The sequence below is a fragment of the Melanotaenia boesemani genome, chromosome 15, assembly GCF_017639745.1.
Source record: "Melanotaenia boesemani isolate fMelBoe1 chromosome 15, fMelBoe1.pri, whole genome shotgun sequence".
In the NCBI taxonomy this organism is placed as follows: Eukaryota; Metazoa; Chordata; class Actinopteri; order Atheriniformes; family Melanotaeniidae; genus Melanotaenia; species Melanotaenia boesemani.
In genome coordinates this window covers 29,216,383-29,238,355 of record NC_055696.1, presented here as the reverse complement: position 1 = coordinate 29,238,355, position 21,973 = coordinate 29,216,383, and the positions used below count along the sequence as shown (strand labels likewise).

At 39.7% G+C, this 21,973-nt stretch overlaps 1 protein-coding gene across 2 annotated transcripts in view; it reads right to left on the bottom strand.

Moving 5' to 3' along the window:
- Positions 1-1,423: 1,423 nt before the first annotated feature.
- The window catches only part of pof1b (POF1B actin binding protein), a 45,500-nt gene continuing 24,950 nt past the window's right edge, over positions 1,424-21,973 (bottom strand). Inside the window, exons 3-13 of one of the 2 annotated variants that reach the window (XM_042009397.1) lie at positions 20,135-20,400; positions 18,425-18,458; positions 18,156-18,236; positions 16,650-16,742; positions 13,846-13,959; positions 9,692-9,844; positions 9,426-9,545; positions 8,965-9,096; positions 8,610-8,680; positions 7,094-7,208; positions 1,424-5,950 (exon numbers count right to left, since the gene is read on the bottom strand). In XM_042009397.1, the coding sequence (XP_041865331.1) occupies positions 5,930-5,950; positions 7,094-7,208; positions 8,610-8,680; positions 8,965-9,096; positions 9,426-9,545; positions 9,692-9,844; positions 13,846-13,959; positions 16,650-16,742; positions 18,156-18,236; positions 18,425-18,458; positions 20,135-20,400 (1,200 nt within the window). In that variant the 3' untranslated portion in view covers positions 1,424-5,929. The remainder of the gene's footprint in view (positions 5,951-7,093; positions 7,209-8,609; positions 8,681-8,964; positions 9,097-9,425; positions 9,546-9,691; positions 9,845-13,845; positions 13,960-16,649; positions 16,743-18,155; positions 18,237-18,424; positions 18,459-20,134; positions 20,401-21,973) is intronic. The other variant, XM_042009398.1, reaches the window with a different exon arrangement.

Below are 21,973 nucleotides of genomic sequence, written 5' to 3'. Positions count from 1 at the left end.
GCCAGGATGGCACACCAATGCGAACTGTGGCAAGAAGGTTTGCTGAGTCTGTCAGCTTAGTGTCCAGAGCATGGAGACGCTACCAGGAGACAGGCCAGAACATCAGGAGACGTGGAGGAGGCCGTAGGAGGGCAACAACCCAGCAGCAGGACCGCTACCTTCGCCTTTCTGCAAGGAGGAACAGGAGGAGCACTGCCAGAGCCCAGCAACATGACCTCCAGCAGGCCACAAATGTGCATGTGTCTGCTCTGTCAGAAACAGACTCCATGAGGGTGGTATGTGGGCCCGACGGCCACAGGTGGGGGTTGTGCTTACAGCCCAACACCGTGCAGGACGTTTGGCATTTGCCAGAGAACACCAAGATTGGCAAATTTGCCACTGGCGCCTTGTGTTCTTCACACATGAAAGCAGGTTGACACTGAGCTCATGTGACAGACGTGACAGAGTCTGGAGACGCCGTGGAGAACGTTCTGCTGCCTGCAACATCCTCCAGCATGACCGGTTTGGCAGTGGGTCAGTAATGGTGTTGGGTGGCATTTCTTTGGGGGGCCGCATAGCCCTCCATGTGCTCGCTAGAGGTAGCCTGACTGCCATTAGGTACCGAGATGAGATCCTCAGACCCCTTGTGAGACCATATGCTGGTGCGGTGGGCCCTGGGTTCCTCCTAATGCAAGACAACGCTAGACCTCATGTGGCTGGAGTGTGTCAGCAGTTCCTGCAAAACGAAGGCATTGATGCTATGGACTGGCCCGCCTGTTCCCCAGACCTGAATCCAACTGACCACATCTGGGATATTATGTCTCGCTCCATCCACCAACGCCATGTTGCACCACAGACTAACCCAAGTCCTGTGGTTTTAATGTTAATCCATAAACCCTGACATTAAATGTATGAGAAGCCCCAGGTCTGGGAGGAGATCCCTCAGGAGATCATCCACCACCACATTAGGAGCATTCCCAGGCGTTGTAGGGAGGTCATACAGGCACATGGAGGCCACACACATTACTGAGCCTCATTTTGACTTGTTTTAAGGACATTACATCAAAGTTGGATCAGCCTGGAGTGTGTTTTTCCACTTAAATTTTGAGTGTGAGTCCAAATCCAGACCTCCATGGGTTAATAAATTTGATTTCCATTGATAATTTTTGTGTGATTTTGATGTCAGCACATTCAAATATGTAAAGAACAAAGTGTTTAATAAGAATATTTCATTCATTCAGATCTAGGATGTGTTATTTTAGTGTTCCCTTTATTTTTTTGAGCAGTGTATGTTGATTCATACCATTTTAACCAGACACTCACCATTCTGACCTAAATTCTGAGCAGTAATAACTTTGACCATTCACTATAGTAATTTTGACATTTGCTCAGACTTCAGTTCTGTGAACCGTTCAGCAAGAAAGACAACAAGTGCACTATTGTAAAGAAATATTATGGTTTTAATCACCATCGAATCTCAGCTGCAACATCTCTCACTTGAGAGGACTGAGACGGCATAGCCAGGCTTGCTGCCTCAGTCCTCCATAAAAATAAATCAGTTTTCATACGAAAATATATTTAGACATTGTATAACTGTTTGCATGTTAGCTACAACCAGTTCATTTGGCTGAACATTTAATTTTTCTCTGGTGGAAATGAAAAGCAGGGTTTGGTCTTCTCAAAGTTAGCATGACAACAAGCTAACACTGGACCAGCAGTGACGCTAGACTTGCATTAGCTTGCTAACATGGCAAATACAATGAAGGCAATAATATCCAATAATGTCAAAATCATTTTACGTAATTGCAGCAGGAATGTGGCTGTGTGTCCACTGGGCGTTTAAAAGAATGTAGGAAAATATTTCTAATTCTAAAAACCTGGCAGCAAAGCAAACACTGCATGAGGCTTTGGGCTTTTAAAGATGTTCAAAACTGCAGCAACAGCTTTAGAAAAATCCTATTTTCATAAAAATCACTTTAAAACATTTCTCAAATCAGTTATTTTATGTATATATGTGCAAGGTGTCAATGGTGTGCACATTAACAATGCCTCATACCATCATGCTGCTGTGTGCTGATAACCAGCTGGATCTTTGCTCTTCAAACTGAAGAATGCAGCATCAAGGATTTGCAAGAAACTATTTAAACCTAGTTTTGACAGATCACAAGATGGTTGGGTTTTTTTTTCATGGTGAAGTTTTTATCTTATGATGCAACACGTTTACTTTAACTATTAAAACCCGATGCAAAGCGAGCATCACATCATCATTTTTAAATCACAAAATGAATTTTAAAATATTGATTTAAAAAGTCAGAAGTGGACAACAAAAGGTAAAGAGTTTTAACTTTAAGTTTCTTTTTTTTTCCTTTTTTTGTCATGTTACTAGTTACAGTATAAGTACAAAGTACAATATTTCTGAGCCTTTACAGACTTCCACCAAATCACTGAATCTGTTTTTAAAGTCTGTTTGTTTTGCAGATTTCTCTGGATTATCTGAATTTTCTGATAAAATCCTGATTTTAACCATTTTCGTTGTTTGATTTAGCTTTAGAAACATTAAAATTGATATTATTATTCATTGAATGCTGCTTCTATATCCCAGTTACTGACTAGGTAGCCAATTAATTTGTGAGATTCTGGACCCTGTATTGAAATAAGCAGTATAGAAAATGAATGAATGATTCTGGACCAGATGTTTTGTTTTAGCAGAATTAAAATGATAAAATGATTTGTTAGTCATTATATCCTGTAGTTATTTACATTTAACTGGCATCTCAACTGCTTTAGAAAAGTTTAGAAGACCTGTCAACAGGCTGAACAGCATAAAATACAGCAGAACAAGTAAAGACTTTAAAAAACTAAAAAGGGTAAAACACATTTGTATTTATGATGCTCACCTTAATCCATAAACCCCGACATAAAACGTATGAGAAGCCTGAATATTGGAGCAAATAAGAGCTGAGAACGTATATAAAGTAGCTGCAGTAGGCGGACAAACGTCAGGTCGAACTGAACCTGCAGAAATAACAGCATGAAAACCTCTGACAGGTGGAAACTCTGACATCTTGTTTAATAGTGACATTCTGCAGGGTATTCCTGAGGAAATAACCCAAATCCTGTGGTTTTAATGTTGTGGCTGAAGTATATACACATTTAGTTACAATATGCATCTTTATTGCAAAGTTTAGATGAGGCCAGTTTAAGAGACAAAACAGGAATAAATTGTTTATGGTAATAAAAGCTTGCTGTCTGTAATTATGGCTGCATATTCAGCTTGACGTAAGAGATAAATCAGCAGTTTAAGTGTTTTCTGTGAGCTGAAAACCAGCTGATGAAGATGAGTGAAATAATGAAAGGTGCTGCAGCATGTGGTGGACGGGAGATCTGTCCAGGGAGGACCCCTGGTTCTTGCCTGACAGCAGCTGGGGCAGATTTCAGTCACCCACGACCCTGCATTGGATTAAGTAAGTTTAGGCAACAGATGAATAGATGGATGGTTGGATGAATGAATGGATGGATGGATGGCTGCAGCACCTTCCAGACCTCCACCCAGTGAACACAAAGCCTTCAACATGCTTACTTACATCAGAAAACTCAACAAAGAAAACCAGGGAGACTAAAAAAAATATATACTCCATGTACAGTTTATATAACATTGTGCTTTAAAAATGTTCTTCCACCATCATAAATCCCCATTAAATCATGCTTCATTCACCTCTAACACTATCCCACCAATAGCAATGTCGCACACCTGTGGGAGTCAGAACAAGCTAACATTTCCAACCATGACCCACATCCCACTTTCATATACAGCCAAGATCAAATCTGCACATGAGCTCATGCACCTCTGACTCAACAGGACCTCAGACTAAAACAAAAACATGTTAACTTAGAACCAAACAAGAACAAAGCAAACTACCTGATCAGAACATTTATCCAAATGTTCATCAGAACATGACAGGAGGGCTGCTCCACTCTGGAGACAGCATTCACTGAGCATGCCTGCTGTGCTAATATACAGACATATTTACATGCATGGAAGGATCATAGTGGAGCATCCACTTCCTCGTCCCCTGGGCAAGCATGGCAGTGGTGGCTTTAGGAGATTCTCTCCCTACATGGCACCAGTTTAGGATTCTTCTGATCAGTGACAGCTGGAAGCTGAGACTTTGCTTTTTGGTTTGACATTCGGCTCCGTGGCAGCATATTGTCTTCCCTTCAGTGAGTGTTCGCACGACTACTAACTGGAAACTGGACAGAGATCTCATCTTCTTTTACTGAATAGATTTAGCTCAAAATAGAGCAAACTGAACTGAGGTCTACTGTTCATCCCTGGCATTAATGTGTATAACGGGATAAAAACACTGTTGATAAGCTCAGACACAGGAAATATTTCCAAAGAACTCTTTGCCAAGATTTACTGACATGAAAGAATAATGACAGACTACTAAGTCTGTTTAATTTCTTTTTCTCTCTAGTTTCCAGTTACTGACTGCAGCCTACAAAGCCTACTTTGTTAACTCGAACTCGTTTCCTCACCTCAGGTTATTATTTCATGTTTTGTTTTTATGTTGATGTTTCAGTTAAAAAGACAGAAACTAGAAGTCAGAGTTTATGTTTGTACTAAAAGGTGTGGGGGGTTGTATGCGTGCGCTGTGTGGGTGTGTTATGATGTGTGTGTGAGAAAGATTGAACTTTGATGTTTTATACTTGAGTGTGTGAAGGTTTTGTATATATTCAAAATTAGTTTTATGGCGTAAAGCACTCTGTGCTGCTTTTGTAGGAAAAAAACTTTATAAATAAAGTTTGATTTGATTTAACCAAGTCTTGTCTGGGCCACATGCGGTCACATTCTGTTCTAAGCATGAACGTGAACATGTCCTGGAATAAACTGAGAGAAACCTACTGAACCAATGGTCCTCCCGCCAGCGAAAAACAACTCCTGTGACTGATGTCTGCAGTGTCTGAGGCGCCGAGTCGGCTCCAAATCTGGACTCAAACTGGCCGGTAACAGGTCACTTCTTACATCATATCTTTGTGAACAGAATCCGCTCCAGAGACGTGTTGTAATGGCAGGTGGGAACACAACCTCATTTCAAAGCAGCATCATCAGACAATGCATTATTAGACACACCTGTAAACTCCTATATATCCCCATTCAACTTATCAGCTATAAATAAAAAAATTTATAGATCTTCAATCTGGCTGACATGGTCTGATTTAATTCATCTGGACTCCATCACATGCGGGTGCTTCTTATGTTGTTGCACTGGACTGCAGGAAACTGTTGATCAGAAGCCGTTTTCATGCACTCAGATTGGAAGACAACATCCACGAGGAGCCAAAGTCAAACTTTCTGAATCTGATCAGCTGACCTTCTCAGAAAAGATGGGACAGTTCATTCATGCAGCAAATATAACACACAACGATCTCCTGTGATACTGACTGGTGTTCTTCTGGTAAAATTCTTCCAATTAAAAGTGAGGGGATGAATATTTTTAGACACACAGTGTGAAGTATCAGAGGATCGTTTTGCAGTATATCAGAGAATTCAGTGATCTGGTGACATTTAGTTACTGACACAAACAGCATCCAGATTCCTGAATTTATCAGAACCTAAAATGTCACCCAGCTCCCAGCCGTCAGGACCTTCAATCCAACACTGGCTGAAGTCAAATGCTCTGATTATCAGATTGTTTCTGCCCTTTTTATGAAACCAGAACAAACAGCCCAAACTAAACTACTGGACACCCCAAACAAACTCAATTTAGATGAACCAAAGGTCCCAAATTTAGGGGTAAAGAAGGGGATGGGGGAAGGGGGAGGGGTTTAACCACCACCAACCCTGAGGCCTGAGGGGAGGGGGAGGAGCATGCAGGGGGGAGGTGATGGGGGACATCAGGGTCTTCTTGTGGTTCGCTCATTCCTGTCGGAGAGAAGCAGTGTGTCTTTAAGGTGTTGTAATGATTTCCTGTTTTGAAATAAAACACAGGTTCAGTCGTTAAACTTCACACAACGTCTGAGTGGAAAAATAGTTCAATAAATCAGCATGTTAAAGAGAGAAAACAACAACAACAATAACAACAACAGCTCTAATTCTCACTGTACAGACAGGAAGTTTCCTTGTTGCTTTGATTTAACCCACCTTCATTTCATTTCAGAGCTTTTTGTGGAATTTAGTTTTAAAGAGGCTGAAATTTAGTCTCCAGATTAGTCTTAAATAATCCTAACAAAAAACCTACAATGTGTTAAATTTTACAAAATTTATAATAACAATTAGACAACATGTTTGACAAGGTAAGAAAATATGCACTCTGCTAGGTTATTTCGTATCTTTATACTGTATGATTCTTTTAAAAACAAACGTCTGTAGCAGCAGATTTTTACCACCAGGCTGCAGCAGATCTGTTTTTACAGCCCAATCAGAAAGCAGCGTGATCAGTGATGTCTAATATTTAGTTTGACTGTAAATGAAACAGTTTGACAGACCAGATATTTTCATAATTTAATGTCGGCAAAGACAGAGAACGGCTACTACCAGAGAACTGGTTTCTGTTGCTTTAATCTAACTTTCTTCCAGACCAGAAAGATGACAGGAAGTGGCGTTTTTAGACCAACATTAGAGAGGGGACCAGGCTGGACCAAGCTGCTTTGTTGTAGAAGCACATTTGAGAGAAAATAACAACAAAGAACTTCCAAGGATTTAAAGATTTACTGTACAATTAATTCCGCAAACCAATTTCTTTGCATTAACGTGCTAATTTTGACAGACCTAATTTTTTTAGGCTTATAACACTGTTCCATAACCCTATGAACTGCAGGTAAATCCACTGGCCAGCTGGTGCATCTCAACTGGGTTCGACTGGAAAATTGAGCCACACTTTGCATCAGGTGAACCTCAGTGGGGGGGGGGTCTCAGCAGTGAAACTGTGGATTTATTCATCAGGTGAGGTTTAACTTCAGGATTTTCTCTTCTTTCCTCATCTCTGACAGAAACTCTGTGTCTAAAATGAATAAATCTTAAAAAATAACCCCATGTTCTGGTATTTCATGACACCAGTGTGGTGGAGTTTTTGCAGAACATCTGCTGCTATAAAGACAAACCTCTTCATACCTGTTTAATCATCTCTCCGGTTCTCTCGATGACGATGGTTTTTGCTTCTTTGACTGGGGAGGTGACCTGATAGTCGTCACTGAGCAGGCCGAGGATGGGGTACTGGTTCCGGTACCTACAAACACACCCAGACACACCCAGAGCGAAGTAAACCGACGGTTACTGCAGTAGTTTCTCTATTTGATGAAACAGACCAAATCACACACATCTGTCAGAAAACAAGTTGACTATGTAGAAACGTTACGCTGATGGACATGACTGACCATTAAAGTCACACTAAACCCAAACCAACCAGAACAAAAACATTTTACTTTTCTAAGCTATTTTAATTATGGGATGTTCTCCATGCAGAGTCCTCTATTTCACTCCAGATGACATCATTGTTCTTTGGGTCAATCCCATCATTTTAACCATTTAAGAGCAGCAGGACTTCCATCCCAAATTTCCACTTTAAGTTTCAGTTGGACAGGAAGTGTGCGGTTTAAATGGACGGCCCAGACTGGACGGGTGTGTTTTACATGCGGAGTATGAGTATGGCACACTTTAGTTTAAACATATTTTAACTTTAAAACATTGTTTTCTGTCCAAATGACTGCAAATAGACAAGAAACAAGACAAAGCAGAAGATGGGTGCGTGTATACAAACTGTAGTTAAATATAACTGTTACAGAAATTAACCTTTAACCTGCAGTGTGACCTCTGATCTGTTTTGTTGTGTAACTACATGTAATCTGTTAGAAACAGGTTACACTCTGATAAAACAGCAGAAATATTTTATTCTCACTGTGATCATCACACGGAAAACAGCAAAAAACTATACTAAGTTTAGGAGGAGGAAGAGGAGGAAGGAGGACCAGGACAAAGAGGTAGAGAAAAGGGAGAAGAAAAGCAAAGTAAAACAAGAGATGGAAAGGGGGAGGAAAGAAGAAAAGTAGGAGGAGAAAAAGAGAAATAGGAGGAAGAGAAGAAGAAGAGGGAGAAAGAACAGAAAGAAGAAAAAGAAGAGGAGGTGGCAAGAAAAAGCAGAATGAGGATGAGGATAAGTTCATGACAAAGAGGAGGAAAACAAAAACAAGAAGAAGAAAGAAGACGAGAAGCACGAAAAAGGAAGAAAGTGAAGAAAAAGAAAGAAAAGACAAAGAGGAGGGGAGTAGATGAAGGCTGAAGAAGCTCCATCACTGATGGTAGATGTTCTGGTTGTAGACTCACAGCTCAGCACGAACTTCTGGAAAACTTTACATGACATGGTAACAACCCAGAGGTTTGGTTTCCATGGCAACCATTTATCAACTTCCACCTCATTTTGTTAAACCATTTTAATTATCTCTGATGAAGAGAATTAAAGTGTCTGTTTTCTATCCAGGAAAAGATTTCAGGATATAACAAAAAAAAAAAATTTCATAACTGATTAATCTGCTGACTGTTTTTTTTCTAGACTCCAGGATAACGCCGAAGTCTGGAAACATGAAACATCATCAGCAGCTGACTGATCACCTGATCTATGACAGGTTTTTACCTCTTGGTGATGATGGTCTTGGTGACGTTCTTGGAGCTGTCGCTCCTCTCCTGCATCAGTTTCCTGATTTCCTGAAGGAAACAGGAAGTCGGCAGAGTTAAGACATTGTTTACATCCCAGCAGTTACCAGGTGAGAGGCAGCGTACAGCTGGACAGTCCATCACAGTTACAGCTCAAAACATACATTTTCAATCCTGGACTATGTTAAAATGTTTTCAGATGAACGAGCTAAATCTGTGGAGCCAGTTTGAACAGTAATTCTGGAGTCCGGATGGTTCTTTATGGTTGAACCGAAACAGAATGAGGACTGTGTGAAACAAACTAAAGGTGTGTGTGTGTGTGTGATGCTGCAGACCTCCTCTTGTCGGGTGATGGTGGTCTGCCGCTGCTCCAACATGGACAGCAGCTCAGAGATCCTCAACTGAAGACTCTGGTCTGAGGACGACTGGGTGCTGCTGACCTCCGTCTGGATCTTAGTGATCTGGGACTGAAAACACCACAGAAGGAGAAGGAGGGGAAAAAAAGAAGAAGGAGAAGGAGAAGGAGAAGGAGAAGAAGAAGAAGAAGAAGAAGAAGAAGAAGAAGAAGAAGAAGAAGAAGAAGAAGAAGAAGAAGAAGAAGAAGAAGAAGAAGAAGAAGAAGAAGAAGAAGAAGAAGAAGAAGAAGAAAGATTTTTATTATTTGGAAGCTGAGACAGAAAAACATGATGAGGATTCGTTCTGCAGGAACATAAATGTTTGACTTGTTTCATCTAACTGGTTTCCAGTCTGCATCAGAGGAGATTTTCATCCCTCCGTCTCTGCTGATCGGTCTTACCCTCAGCCGCTGTATCTCCTGGTCTTTCTCCTGCTTCATGACGTTGAGCTGCTCGTTGTACTGACGTGACAGCTCCTCTGTCTTTATGTGCAGGGTGGAACTGCTGGCCTGTCCAGCCAGCTGGAGGACAGATGGACATGAGGAGACCGATTTAGTGGAAAAGACAATTATGATTTCAGGAAACATTTTTACTGCAACCATCACAGGAAAACCTCCCACAAGCCCATCACTTCATGATGATGTGCCGGTGGAGGATAAGACATCACCTTCTGTCGTAGCATCTCATTCTCCTTCTCCAGCGCTCTCATTCTTCCCTCCAGCTCCTTGATCTTGAACTCGCGGCTGGAGTCGGTGCTCCGGCTCCTCATCAGCTGGCTCTCCATGGAGCGCTGGGTGGCGCTGGCTTCCTTCAGAGACAGCTGCACACACAAACTCCCACATTAAAACGGTCATATTGTTGAGCTAGCCATGCCAGCAGCCATCCATATAACAGTTCTAAGAAAACGATATTCCCTGAGCTGCATGGCAGAAAGGAATTTTAATCAAGTAAAAACAAACTTGTTTCAAGGAAATAAGAACTTTTTATTTTCTAAAATAAAAATACATCTCATCAAGAATGTTTTGCTTTAGAAAGCTAGTTTCAAGAGAATCCAACTTTTTCTCCTTATCAGATATCCCAGCTCAGTGTCAGTCACTACAAGCCAGTGAGAAGCCGTAAAGTGTCCTGTATAAATCCAGCAGCAGCAGAAGAAGCAGTGATTTCTGATGCAAACAAAACATTTATTACAGATATTACTCTCTCCTCCTTAATAATTTTAGATTCTTTTAGCGAGGTATTTGTTTCACATACCCATCAGTCCTGGTTTGGTTCCATCATGTCGTCCACTAGTTATAACTTTTTCTTTTTTTTAATAAACTTTATTGAATAAAACAGTGCAAAACAAGCTGTAACATAAAGCATAAGATTATGTTACGCTGACGTACAGCCGACGTAACAGGCATGCTCAGTGAGGATCATTTCTACCCGACATTCAGAATGTGTGTTTACATGCATGTGGATCGGAATAATAATCGGTATGACCCACCCAGGTCAATCAGAAGAAAATGAGTGTGATCGGATCAGAATCTTCTGATTGGTATGTTTTCTTGAAGCATTTTTATTATGATCAGGATCTTAAGTTCGTAACTTTGGTGTGTTGATAGACTCAGGTCTGACTTTCAGCAGCCACATTAAAGCTGTTAATAAGAAGCTTTTTACCAGCTCAAAAACATCAACAGAATTAAAAGTTTGTCTCCCAGAAAGACCAAGAGAAACTCATCCATGCATTCATCTCCAGGAGGCTGGATTACTGTAATGGTCTTTTAACAGGACTTCCTAAAAAGAGCATTAAACATCTGCAGCTCATCCAAAACGCTGCTGATGATGCAGTTTTACCCGGGACTTTCATCTCTGAGAAAAATATCTCTCATCACACCAGTTCTAAAATCTTTACACTGGCTTCCAGTCAGTCACAGAATAGATTTAAAACCCTTTTTCTGGTTTAGAATACATCTGTGATATGTTCAGAGAATATAAACCTAGCAGAGCTCTTAGATCCAAAAACTTTGGTCAACTAGTCCAAACCAGAGTCCAGACTAAACATGGAGAAGCAGCATTTAGCTGTTATGCTGCAAACAAATGGAACAAACTGCCAGTGGAGATTAAACTTTCTCCAAATGTAGACACTTTTCAATCCAGGTTAAACTATTTCTTTTGTCATGTGCCTATGCATGAAACCTGCACGGTAACTTTAAACTTATCTTGCTTTTAAAGGCTAAATAAATAGGATTTTTTTTCTGTAAAATTAATTTTAAATGTCTTCATTTGTTGTGAGGGATAAAAGGAAGCTTCCCTATAAACAATCTGTCTCCTACATCAACAATGTCTTTGTCAAGGTTTGCACCTTCAAAGTAAGAGTTCCGTGCCTGAATAACTTTGGTGCACCGCGCTGCTCTTTCCAGCTTCCTGGTTCCTGAACCAATCATATGCGACTCCCCACGGTTGCCTAACAACAACAAGGCAGCGTTTGGCATTTTATGTTGGCAAAAGAGCAACAGCGTGCAGGTATGGAAGCTGGTAAAAGAAGCAACCCAGAAATAGTTTCAGAAAAACCTAAAAAGCCTCGGCATCCTGCTCAAAAAGCAAATGACTAAAAACGGAATAAAACGAGGATCAATATTGGAGAATCTTTTGAAACGTGGAGAAGTCTGATCTGGCAAAGTTTCTCCTCGACAGGTACGCACCAGAATTCTGCTTAAATTAACCGAAAAGTTTATCTTGATTTACAAAGATTTTAGTCAAACTTGTTTCTCTGCACTCATTAAATGAATGTGTGTGAGTGTATGGATGTATTAGTGGAGGAAATTGGTGGCCTGTTAGTTTACAACAACAAATGTAATGATGTTTGGGCCAAGTGAATACTGTGTTTGTCCTTATAAACTTATGAAATTAATATCAAATTAATTTATTAAGTGAGACTGAGGAAAAACTGCCACTGTGTGGCATTTGTTAATTAATGAAGCTTTTGTTTACACTCTATTTTATGCTAACGTAAATTAGCGCGTGAAATTAGCGCTAGCATTGCAAAGCATAGCAACTTACTGTGTGTGTGAATCAGCTTCACTCCTCATCATGATGTTTGCTGGTGCTATGTTCTCCGTCCTACATAGACTGTATAAAAGAACCGTCCTCTCACAAACCAGCAACCTACGTGAAACTCTCCGAGGGGGGAAGAACGCTCTCCGTGTTTTTCTCTTTCGACTGCAGTTCTGATTTGAACCACTAGGTGTCAATGCTACTTATTTTGCCTTTAATCATTTTAATTTAGTTGATTTTATTGTGATTTTTGCTGTGTTTCAGCTTTTTACTACTTTTTAATGCTTTCATTGCGCCACCTCTAATGCTATTAATGTTTCATGTAAAGCACTTTGAATTGTCTTGTACATGAAATCTGCCATACAAATAAACTACCTTGCATTAATCTGAAAACTAGTGTCCATATAAACATAGCTGAAACATTTATAATCAGACCTGCTGTAACATCAGTTTAGTAAATGCAACAAACCGCATATAGACCAGAAAACACACTGCTCATAAAATGACTGAAACATTTCCTGATCTTCATCACAGTTAATGTGAAGAGAATAATAAATGTTCAGTTAACAGCAGCTACGTTTACATGGAAAAATATTTCTTCTATCTGATTGAAACAATCAGATCAGAGATTCCAGCTGGCACGTTTACATGGACGTTAGCTAAAGTGATCAGTGTTTCAGGGTATTCACTGTAAAGCTGATCAGTGTGTTTACATGATAGAAAGATTTAACATGACCGTAAAAATTTTGCAATATGGACTGACTTTTTTTAACCTGTTGAGACATTGAGATGCTCAATAATCCTGAATTCTTTCAGTTTCTAACAAAAACGCATCGTCCACAGACCAGCTCTGTGATGCTGACCTCAGTTTTCAAGTCTTTCCTGAAACTCATTACATCAGCGAACCCCCACATGATTCAAGCATGTGTAGAAACAGCATCCACCACAGAAACCATCACATGGGTGCAGACATGATCCGATGGTGAAAAGGTTAAAACCATCCTTCTTGGAAAAAAAGCTCCACGTAAACGCAGCTAATCTTAATAAAACTGCTTTAGAGAAAATAGTGAAAATGAAGACGTTTTGGAATCTTTATTAAAAGAAAAAACATTTGTTTTAATTGTCATTTTTTAAATTCACATTTAATTGTCTCAGTTTAAGAGACCAATATGATTATTTTCAGCATGTTCAACTTACAGTATATAGGTGTACAGGTGCTCGTCATAAAATTAGAATATCATGAAAAAGTTGATTTATTTCAGAAAAGTGAAACTTGTATAATGTAGACATTCATTCCTCACAGACTGACATATTTAAAATGTTTATTTCTTTTCATTTTGATTATTATAACGGATGATTTGACTGAATTTTAGGAATATTTAATTCCTTTGTAGCTGAGCTGCTCTTGCACTGTAAGAGATAAAGTCCTGAGGACGCTTCCTGGAAGGACCTTCATGTCTCTGAAGGGCTGGGATGGGATTCTGGCTTTCAGAGCATAACTGAAGTTTTAACACTGTGACCATTTTTTTTATTTTCCTCTCTAACAGTGAAGTCAAGTTTCTTATTTTTATTGTCAGAATAAAGTTTTTGGATCTGCTTTCTTGAAACAGATGTCGTCGTGTTGTTACCATGAATTAGAGATAAACATAAATCAGTTTTTTGAAAACACATTTGATCAGACAGTAAACAGCTGAGGTTGACTTTGTTTGTAAAACTGAAGATGCTGCGGGGATGTGGGCTGAGGAGGCTGCAGGGCTCAGCTGTCAATCAGCTGATGGCACTTACCTGCAGCTGTCTGTTGTTGTCCCTGACGGCCTCCAGGAGGGAGTCGTACTGTCGAGCCTGGTCAGCTTTGAAAGTCAGATCTCTCTCCAGAGACTCCTTCTCGCTCTCCAGACGCTGTGAAAACAAAAAGTTTGAAATGTGTTTGAAATAGTTTCTGTTCAGGAATTTGAGCTCGTCTGCACCGTTAAAACACCGACTTTAACGAGCTGTTATTATCCGACCTGAGGCCTGTTCAAGCCTGATGTGGCTGAAGCCATGAAAACCCCTCACACACCTGCAGAAAAGCTTGTACATCGTGTGTGACAGGTGAGGACAAATTGTTCTGATCCTACAGAAGCTGCAGGAAACATCTGAGTTCATGCTGCTGGAACCTGAAGCTGCAACGTTCTGACTCCTGCTGGCTTTAGTTTTACTTGATAGAGCAAAGTAACAGTGACTCTGAGACATGTTTGACTTTCAGGAACCTGGAATGTGACTTCAACACCAGAAGCATAAAGTTTATGTATATATATTTTTTTTTATAAAGTAATAAAGTGGGGAAATTATACTGTTGCAGAATTAAATAAATACAACCCAAGTTAAAAGTTGGGACACTCTACAAATTGTGTAACAATTACAGAAAAATGTTCCTAAACATAAAATAGTGAAGTCTATGAAGATCCCATCATCTACAGTGTATAATATCATCAAAAGCTTCAATAATCAGGAGGAATCTCTGTACACATGGGACAAGGCTGAAGGTCTAACTGTCTTGGGTTTCTCAGGCAGCACTGAAAGCCTTAAAAACCAGACGTGATTCTCTACTCGAACCCACTGCATGGACTCAGGGACACTTTCAGAAACCGCTGTTTGTTAACACAGTTCACCCTGAAATCCACAAATGCAGGTTAAAGCTCCATCATGTAAAGAAGAAGCCAGATGTGAACAGGATCCAGAAACACCTTCTCTGGACCAAAGCTCATTTAAAATGGTCTGAGACAAAGTAGAAAACTGTTCTGTGGTCAGATGGATAAAAATGTGAAATTGTTTCTGGAAAGCATGGACGCCTTGTCCTGCAGGCTAAAGAGGAGACGGAGCATCCAGCTTGTTATCAGTGGACAGGTGAAAAGCTGCATCTCTGATGGGATGGGGCTGCATTAGTGTCTATGGCGTGTGCAGTTTCCACATGTCTGGATGGGAGCAGATGTTGCTCTAAAACCTCCATGTACTTTTCGGTATTGATGGAGGTTTTAGAGCAACATCTGCTCCCATCCAGTCGACGTGTCTTTCAAGGAAGGACTTGCAGATTTCAGCAAGACGATGCTGAACCACATCCTGCATCCATCACAGCAGCATGGCTTCACAGGAGAAGAGTCCGGCTGCTGAACTGGCCTGCCTGCAGTCCAGACCTTTTAGCAATAGAAAATGTGGTTGATGAGACTGGAAAATTCTGGTTTTATTAACATTTTACATGAGTTTTAACTTTTTTGGAGTTGGGATTGTAACATAATAGTCAAGCAGAGAGACTTGAGGTTAAAATCGGCTGAGATGGTGGTGGATAACGTCAGATAAGATGTTTGTTTACAAGTAAACATTTGTTGTTAAAACATTGAGTTTTATTCTCGTAGTAAATGTAAAATGTTTACTGAGTATTTTGTTTGTGAGAAGTCGAATTAAAGAATTACAGCTGGATACAATTACATCTATGAAGGGAAATTTATGGCTGTGGTTTCTTTATTGTGAATACAACCTGACATCTTCTTCATGTTAAGCAGGGTAAATGTATCAGTGATGCACTGCTATCATCTGCTGTTCCACATCAACCAGGTCCTTCTTTTTCCATCAACAGAATAGATATGAACTAGATCACAAAGTTGTTTCAAGATTCCTGCTTTAGTTTATCTAGATGACCACTGTGTAAATGTAACTTCAGTTTCTTGGTTCTGGCCCAGATATCCAGGTTCAGAAGTGTGAACATGGAAGGCAGCTGGCTCTGCTCAGTAAGGATGGGGTCAACTGCTTCAACATCCGGGTGTTTTCTTAACCAGCCCACGTTTCAGCCCACAGTAGCCTCGGTTTAATAATACCCAAGTCTCTGTTTTACCAATAAACAGACATTATTCTGTTTAGTGAAATCAGCTTTTCTCTCCATAGAGCGTCACCATTGTTCAGTTAATGACTTGTTTATAACTTTCCTGTTATCTGTGGGCCACACTGGAAATTAAATTCTGTTCTCTCTTCCTTTACAGTGTTTTTTTTTTTAAACAAGTAGTCCCCACCTTCATTTTATTCTACTGCAACATGAGGTAGAGCCCACGAAACCCCCTTCAGATCCTGTTCTGTTTATTCTGAGTTTGATAGATCTGATAGCAGGTTCAGTCTAGACCTGCAGTTTCATTCCTTTATTCCTATATTCCTTCAGTGCAGATGACTGAACCCACAAAACTGTCTTTTCAGCTCTCACTTTAGGAATGTAAACACTAAAAGTCACTCTACTGCTCTCATGATCCTTCACCCATCTGTACAAAGATGTAAACAACATCCATTCTGATACTGTTCCATCCATACATGAGGTATTTTTCTTCATCTCCTGATTTATTTCTCTGGAACAAGAAGAAAAACGTTGGACTTCTGCTTCTTTTTGTTCTATTTCTCATCAAAAAAGTGACTTTAATCAGTCCAACATGTTCTCAGAGTGAACAAAACAAAATCCAACCAAAGCCTCCAACACAGCAGCTCTGGTCTGAGTTTACATTTCAACTATAGATTAAAGTCAACTAATCTCATCTGAGCTCTCAACATTTGTTTGTGTTGCTAGGTTTTACCCTCAGGTCCTCAGACATCTGCAGGAGCTCCTCTCTCAGACTGCTGAAGGTGGACAGCAGCATCCGCATGCTTTTATCTGCAGTCAGACGGGTCTGAAACACAAGCAGCAGAATTAACAACCCAGACTGGCTGACATGCAGAAGCAGCTTCCATCACAGACAGATGAACCGCGGTGCTTTTAGCTACACCATTATAAACGTAATACATATATATTAGTGATTAATTACAAATATATAATAAAAACGGTAATTCTTTATTAATTATATATATAATATATATAGTAAACAGAATTATTTTAGAAAATGTATACATTACAAAATAATATTAAAATATAATAATAATTAAATAAAAATATATAAGATATACTAACTGAAATACAAAAACCTATAATAAAAAATACACATTAGGCAATAAATATAAACTGTAAAAAGACAATGTATTCGTTATAAAATAATAAAACTGATGTAAAACCGAAGTATCTAAAAATATAATGAATTGGGCGATTAATCGATAAAATCGATAAATCGAATTTTCCATTTCTGGAGATTTATTTTTATGAAAATCTGGATTTTTTTCCATAGTTAGCTAGCAGCAGACTTAGCCTTCCCTCCACACCAGAACAGTGTTTGCCTGACAGATTTTTAGTGAAGTGACCCTTTACTCATGCCTGGGATTTAGCTGTGTGTATAACTGCAGTGAGAAATGCTGCTCTCTATGAGCTGCAGAAGTCAACTTTAGCCCACAAACCCTAGTTAAGAGACAGCCTTCATCAGGGGAATTATTTCTGCAGTGGATCCTGTATGATAAGGATCCAGATGGAAAGAGATCACGGATGCATTGTGTCACATATTTCTGTGTAAGATATGAAGTCGTTTATATGGTGGAAAATCTATGACATTTATGCTTTATTTTTGTTGGCATTCATCTATATAAACAAACAAATGTTTTGAATAAGTTTATTTATGTTTTGTAAACGAAAAGAAAAAAAAAATCTATTAACATTGGAAATCGGATTTGGTAATAAAAAAATCGGAGATTTTATTTTTAGGCCACATCGCCCAGTCCTAGAATTAATACATGAAATATTTCAGTAAATGGAATTTTGCTGACAACCAATTACACTCCTGATGAGTGACTGGTGAAGTAACAGACCTGTAATCAAAGAAATGACAATACTAAAGCTGTAAATTATGTGTGAAGTTCAGACGTGCTTTAACAGTGTGTGTGTGTGCATGTTTGTGTGTTTGTGTTGTTCATAATTATATGCTTTATAATTACCGCTCTATCAGGCTGTAGAAGTAGAGCGTATGGACCAGTATTTGGCGTTTATAACTGCTGACACAAAGTGCCATACTTGTTTACAACCACTGAAAATGAAATCATCATGTTTCGTCATGAAGTTAAACAAAGTTTAAGCTCTGCTGATCCGACCAGGATCAGAGAGGTCAGAACTGGACCTGATGAAGAAGAGGGGGAGGTGTAGTATGTGGTTTTCTCTGTCTCACCTGCAGCAGGTAACGCATCTGTTGTTTCGTTAGCTCAGTGGCTCCTTTGGGAATCAAAGCCTCCACCTCATCTTTCTCCACCTGAACACATAAATACCTGCATCAGTATGAGCAGTTTGAATGGTGGTGGACAATGTAAGAGATCAGATACGATGGAGCTGGACGCTCTTCAGATATCTGAAATATGTTAAATTCCAGGTGTGTGTTAAGTTTTGTCCACAGGTTAAGAGAAGGAGCTTTTTCTCAAGTTGTGCAGGTTTGTTTCTCACCTTAAAGTCATTGCTGAGATCCAGCTGGTGTTTCCTACAACACACCAAGAGGGGAGACAAACAATGAGGAAGCAGCATGACTGGAGGATATGTGGGTGTAAGTAAGAACAGAAAGTGTGTGTCTACAGGGTGAAAGCCATGTGGATGTTCACCTTCAACACAAACATTCATCTGGACATTTCTGGAAGAGATCAACTAATAAAGGTGAAAATGTTACTTCTGTACTTGGACCGATACATTACCATGATTTTCTATTCAGAAATCAATATCTGATTATATTCATGTCTGACACGCTGACATTTCCAGGCCGGCTCAGGTGAGAACATGATGATGGGAAAGCAACCAACTGAAACGCATGTCTGACCTGTCTGAACAGGCTGCAGATGAAACTGCGCCCAGCCGCCAAGCCTGTCGTCTGTCTCCATGGCAACATTGATGGTGCAGTCTAAGAGTTTTAGATTTTAATGCCAAGATGATAATAATAAGCGTGACATCATCTCATAAAGTTTCTAGGAGGAAATAAGCTTTAAGCACAATGAAATATTTAAACGCTTTAAAAAAAAAGAAGGCATTTTTGTCTATTTTTGGTCCACCTGTTTTTTTTTTTGTTTTATTTTTTTATAAACAGGATGTAGAAGCTCAAACCTTTTAATCCAAGTCACCATCCAACCCAGTCAACCATCCAAAAAGACCAACCAGTAGAAGAAAGCAGAACATAATACTAACAGAACTTTGTAGAAATAACACACAGATCAACAGTGACCAAGCCTTTTCTCATCTGCACATCATTCTCTCAAGTTTTGGCTTTCAGGAGAAAAAATATTGGCACTGAAACAAACACACAACAGAAACTATCCACATATTTTCACTTTTTCCTAATTTACAGTTATTTATGCTCCTATTTACCTGCTGTCCTCATTAAACCAACTTCAACTCAGCTGTTTTTTTGCACCACTGTGCATTAAAAACATCTTCTCCTGATTGGACATTACAGTTAATTTAAGCTATCTGATTGGTGGAAAGTGACTGGGTCAAATACAGGTCTCTTAGCAACATAGTAGTGATAGTGATCTTTTTGTTTATGAAGATGTGATAAATAATTGTGTTATCATGGATCGTCTTTGAATAAACACTACATTTTGTGGCTGGATTTTAAACATCCTGGGTGGGATATAAAACTGTCGTAGATCACCTAAAGTAGGGATCCCCAGCTCCAGTCCTCAGGGCCCACTGTCCTCCAGATATTCAATGTTTCCCTGCTTCAACACACCTGACTACAATAAATGGCTCATTAGTAGACTTGTACAGAGATTGTCAAAGATCCATTTAATTTGAATCAGGTGCGTTGCAGCAGGGAGACATCTAAGACCTGCAGGATAGTGGGCCTTGAGGACCAGGGTTGGGGACCACTGACCTGAAGGGTAAGTTATCCATCAAAATTTACCTCACAGACTGAGAAACTGTTCCTAATATAAGTGATGGTGCTCAAGATTTGGTGGCGTAAACTGAGTTCAGTCTATCTCATGAACATTTTCACCTCACGTTCTGGTTCAGTTTCAGGAACAATTAAATTAAACAGATTTTTTTATTTTCTTTTTAGAATCTGCTGCTGCTTGAAGAACTTTCTAACACTTGTTAAGAAAGGTTTTGCATAAATAAAGTTTATTACATGTGAAACATTCTGTGTGTTTGCCGTGTGTGTGCACTTACTGCCCGCGGATCCTGGTCACATGGTCGGAGATGCAGGAGTGGATGTCGCAGTTCTTCCTGTAGACGTCGGCCAGCAACTCGCCGAAGTAACGCGTGTCCAGCTTGGTCGGCTCCGGCACCTCCCTCAGCTCCGCCCTCAGCTCCGTCCTGCTGAGCCTCTCCGTCACCGGTGGCGACTTCTGCTGAATGACGTTGACTATCTCCACCTCCTCAACCTCCACCATTCCACCCTCCTCTTCCTCCTCTTCTTCTTCCACCACTTCTTCCTGGAAAAAGCAGAACAGAGATTTTTATCCATGGCTGACTGGAAAACAACCAAAATAGAGATAAAACTTAAAAATGTCAGTAAAATGTCAACGACACGAATCAGTTTGTTCTGTTCGTCATTAGTAAGAAAAATCATCTCTAAGTTTGTTCTTAAAGCAAATAGTTTTGGTTCTTTTAAGAAGATTCAAATTTCCAGCCACAAACTCGGTTTAATGTGTTATTTGAGGAAAGTTATTAGAAAAATAAAATAAGTCTGATATTTGAAGAATTTAGCTACACAGTTTAAACTGTCTTTTACCTTCAACCGACTCAACACTTTTTACTAAATAATGTGGAATTATAATTATTATGATTAATTATACAGTCATGGACAAAATTGTTGGTACCCTTCGGTTAATGAAAGAAAATATCACAATGGTCACAGAAATAACTTGAATCTCACAAAAGTAATAATAAATAAAAATTCTATGAAATTTAAACAATGAAAGTCAGACTTTGCTTTTCAACCACGTTTCAACAGAATTATTTAAAAAAATAAACTCATGAAACAGGCCTGGACAAAAATGATGGTACCCCTACAAAAGACTGAAAATAATGTGACCAAAGGGACGTGTTAATCCAAGGTGTGTCCACTAATTAGCATTACAGGTGTCTACGATCTTGTAACCAGTCAATGGGCCTATATATAAGCTACAGGTAGTCACTGTGCTGTTTGGTGACATGGTGTGTACCACACTCAATATGGACCAGAGGAAGCAAAGGAAAGAGTTGTCTCAGGAGATTAGAAAGAAAATTATAGACAAGCATGTTAAAGGTAAAGGCTATAAGACCATCTCCAAGCAGCTTGATGTTCCTGTGACTACAGTTGCACATATTATTCAGAAATTTAAGATCCATGGGACTGTAGCCAACCTCCCTGGATGTGGCCGCAGGAGGAAAACTGATGACAAATCAAACAGACGGATAATACGAACGGTAACAAAAGAGCCCAGAAAAACTTTTAAAGAGAATAAAGGTCAACTTCAAGCTCAAGGAACATCAGTGTCAGATCGCACCATCCGTCGTCGTTTGAGCCAAAGTGGACTTAATGGGAGAAAACCAAGGAGGAACCATTGTTGAAAACAAATCATAAAAAAGCCAAACTACATGTTGACAAGCCACAAAGCTTCTGGGAGAATGTCCTATGGACATATGAGACAAAAATGGAACTTTTTGCCAAGGCTCATCAGCTCTATGTTTACAGATGGAAAAATGAAGCATATGAAGAAAAGAACACCGTCCCTACTTTGAAACATGGAGGAGGCTCTGTTATGTTCTGGGGCTGCTTTGCTGCATCTGGCACAAGGTGTCTTGAATCTGTGCCGGTACAATGAAATCTCAAGACTATCAAGAGATTCTAGAGAGAAATGTGCTGGCCAGTGTCAGAAAGCTTGGTCTCAGTCGCAGGTTATGGGTCTTGCAACAGGACAATGACCCAAAACACAGCTAAAATCACCCAAGAATGGCTAAGAACGAAACATTGGACTATTCTAAAGTGGCCTTCTATGAGCCCTGACCTAAATCGTATTGAGC